At 41.6% G+C, this 2875-nt stretch overlaps 1 protein-coding gene across 4 annotated transcripts in view; it reads left to right on the forward strand.

Annotated features, from left to right (window-relative positions):
• Window positions 1-533, forward strand: part of LOC108367672 (uncharacterized) — a 61144-nt gene extending 60611 nt beyond the window's left edge. For 3 of the 4 annotated variants that reach the window (XM_017622350.1, XM_017622348.1, XM_017622349.1), the window contains one exon: window positions 376-526. In XM_017622350.1, the coding sequence (XP_017477839.1) occupies window positions 376-416 (41 nt within the window). In that variant the 3' untranslated portion in view covers window positions 417-526. Of the gene's footprint in view, window positions 1-375 lie in introns of all 4 variants that reach the window. The other variant, XM_017622351.1, reaches the window with a different exon arrangement.
• Window positions 534-2875: the final 2342 nt, after the last annotated feature.

Genomic DNA, 2875 nt, shown 5'->3' on the forward strand with positions numbered 1-2875 from the left:
ATGGGAATGTTTTGCGAATGCGAAGCTCAACAAGTTCTGTTAAAAGTCTTATTGCCAACCTTGAAATAATTTTATATTCCTCGAGCAAAAGCGAAGGCTCGATGACATTAAAAAATGTCTAATTAAAGCTGAATACAAGGCCTATATTAAAGAAAAACGAGCCTATCTCGATTAAAACCCTCTCGATTGGTGGAAAACCAAACTAAAATACTACAAATTGACGGATCTGGCTCACAAATAATTGAGAACTCCACCCACTTACTCCACAGTTCAGAGTAAGCAATTGTTCCGTGCAGTTTGGCCTTAAGTTAATATACATACATAAAAATAGCGGATATTTTTTTACAAATGACTGCTATTAACGAAATTTTCCAGGTGTTCTTTATATAAATGCATTCAAACGAAAACTGCCCTAGAAGTTTAACTGACTATATTTTTTTTATTAAACAAATACTAATGAAGTAAGCAAATAAACGAGAGAAAGTGGAGACCACCAAAATACCAAATCAAAACTCAATGTGCAGATTAACGGGAACATTTTTGTAAATAAATGTGTTTTATAAGTAATAATAATAAAACATTCAAACCCCGCAATATAAACCGTCACATTACATTTGTGTGACAACGCCGCCGCGGCCTTTAATATTTCCGTTGACATGGTTCGCTTGAACGCTTCGACTGCACAGGAACTTCACCCGCCACAACTCCTTCAAACATACTATGCCGGCAATAACAACAACAACAACAACAATAGCAATGGCGCCCAAAATTCTGCTAGTGGCAACTTCACCAATAGCTTTTCCTCCCCTTCTTCATCGACTTCCAGTTTGAACAGCAACGCATCCTCCTTTGAACCACACCAGCATCAACATAAGCATCAGCTGCAGCTGCAGCATCAAGTTCAACAACATTTGCATCATCAACAACAACAACAACACCTTAACCCAAACTCAAATCAAAGCCAACGACAACAACAGCAACAGCAGCAGCGACCTCCAACCAACATAGTTATGGTTGTATCAAAGCAGCCGCAGCAGCAGCAGCAGCAAAAAGCCCCTCAGCTGCAAGTAGCCCAGCAGCAGCCACCGCAGTACGCACATGGAGCAGCAGTGGCATCGCCGCATCAGCATCAGCATCAACATCTGCATGGACACAATGTTCAGCATCAGACGTCATTGCAGACAAATTCGAGCGGTTTGGGTATTCACCACCAGCAGCAACAACAACAATCGCCAACGGAGGGCCCGACGACATCGTCACTGCCAGCTTCGCCACCGCTCCTGCAACAGGCAGCAACACCACCACAGGGCAGCACTCAGCTGGTGCAACCCGTTTGCGCTGTTCACCATCCACAGCAGCATCAACAACAGATGGCCCTAGTTGCAGCTATGCATCAGCAACTGGCAGCCGCAGCCGGAATTGGCCATCCTCCACCGCAGCACTTGCATCATCCACACAGCCCACACGTACAATCGCCACAAACGCAGTCACACCCAACGCAACAGTGCACTCTAACGGGCGTACAAGCTCCGCAGGTTCCAGTGCAGGCACAAACAGCTGTGTTGAGTGCAGCAGTGCAGCAGTCACAAACGTCTCAACATTCCCAACAACTTTTGATCGATACCGCCGCTCACGCCAGTGCATGCAGTGCTAACGACGGCGGCGCAGGAGGAGTTGGCAACTCAAGCAGCGGCAATGCTCCTGGAGTATCGTTGAGCACTGGCTCAGGCAGTGCTGCCAGTAGTAGCGGCAATACGATCGTTGCCTCCGCACCGCCATCGTCGGCGTCCAGCCAGCTATATATTCAGTATACCGGAGATTTCTATCCAACGGAGTATTACTTGCCGCCGCATCCAACCGAAAGCATTTGCCCTCAGCATCCACATCATCATCAAGCGCTGTGCGCCATGCCAACTGATTATGGTAAGTTAACCAAAATAGTTTTCTTAACACTTAACCCAGTAAATAGCGATAATCGATAATATATAGAAACGGTGGACACCGTAGGCGAGTGGTCAAAGGTGCGTAATGCCCCAACACTCGGTAGACCAAAGCTCGATTCTCGACCGATCAGCATCTCAAACAATGTAATGAGAACAAAATAGTTGCAAAAATCCCGAAATAATCCTGTAATCCTGAAAAATATAACATAAAGAACACCGAAAAGTCCTCAAAAATTAAGGAAAAGTCCCAAAAAAGCATCAAAGTAAAAAAAAAAAAAAAATGGCGAAAAGTAAAGTAGCTAAAACAATCGGAAACATCCGTAAAAAAATCTTTAATAATTTCGAAAATCCCCCGAAAAGCACTAGCCGTATCATTGTATTGCCAATCTCCAAAAACAGTGGCGTCCAACCGAGTTCGCACCGAGGGCTACTTTGAAACCTTTGCTATGCTTTGCTATGCACTGGCTAAATTAACTTCAATCTTAATTATAAAAACCTTTATTTATTAATGAAATTTATACAGCTAGCTAAAATAAAAGAATGCACATAAATAAAGAACATTCGTTGCATTGTGACAACAACAATTTTCTCCTAATTGATAAAGCAGTGTTTTTACCAAATGATAAAAACATTACAAGGTAAAATTATTGAGAGACAGTCTGACATTTGCCAGCAATATAATTTTAAAATTCGAACTCAAGCTCACACACACACACACATTCTCATTTTTAATCTCAACCCAACAAGCAAAATAAACTTAAAGAAAGTTTTTTTTTTTAAGTTTTCAATTATAAACATTAAGCTTACAAAACGTTGTTTTTTTTTGTTTATAAAACGCTTGAAAGTAAGCGTAATATAATCGAAAAGGAACATTGGTTATAAGCGTAGAAATATAAACTTGTAATAAATGATCAAAAGAAAGCTTTTTAAAA

The sequence above is a fragment of the Rhagoletis zephyria genome, unplaced genomic scaffold, assembly GCF_001687245.7.
Source record: "Rhagoletis zephyria isolate East Lansing unplaced genomic scaffold, Rhagoletis_zephyria_1.1 Rzeph_scaffold_02765, whole genome shotgun sequence".
Lineage (NCBI taxonomy): Eukaryota > Metazoa > Arthropoda > Insecta > Diptera > Tephritidae > Rhagoletis > Rhagoletis zephyria.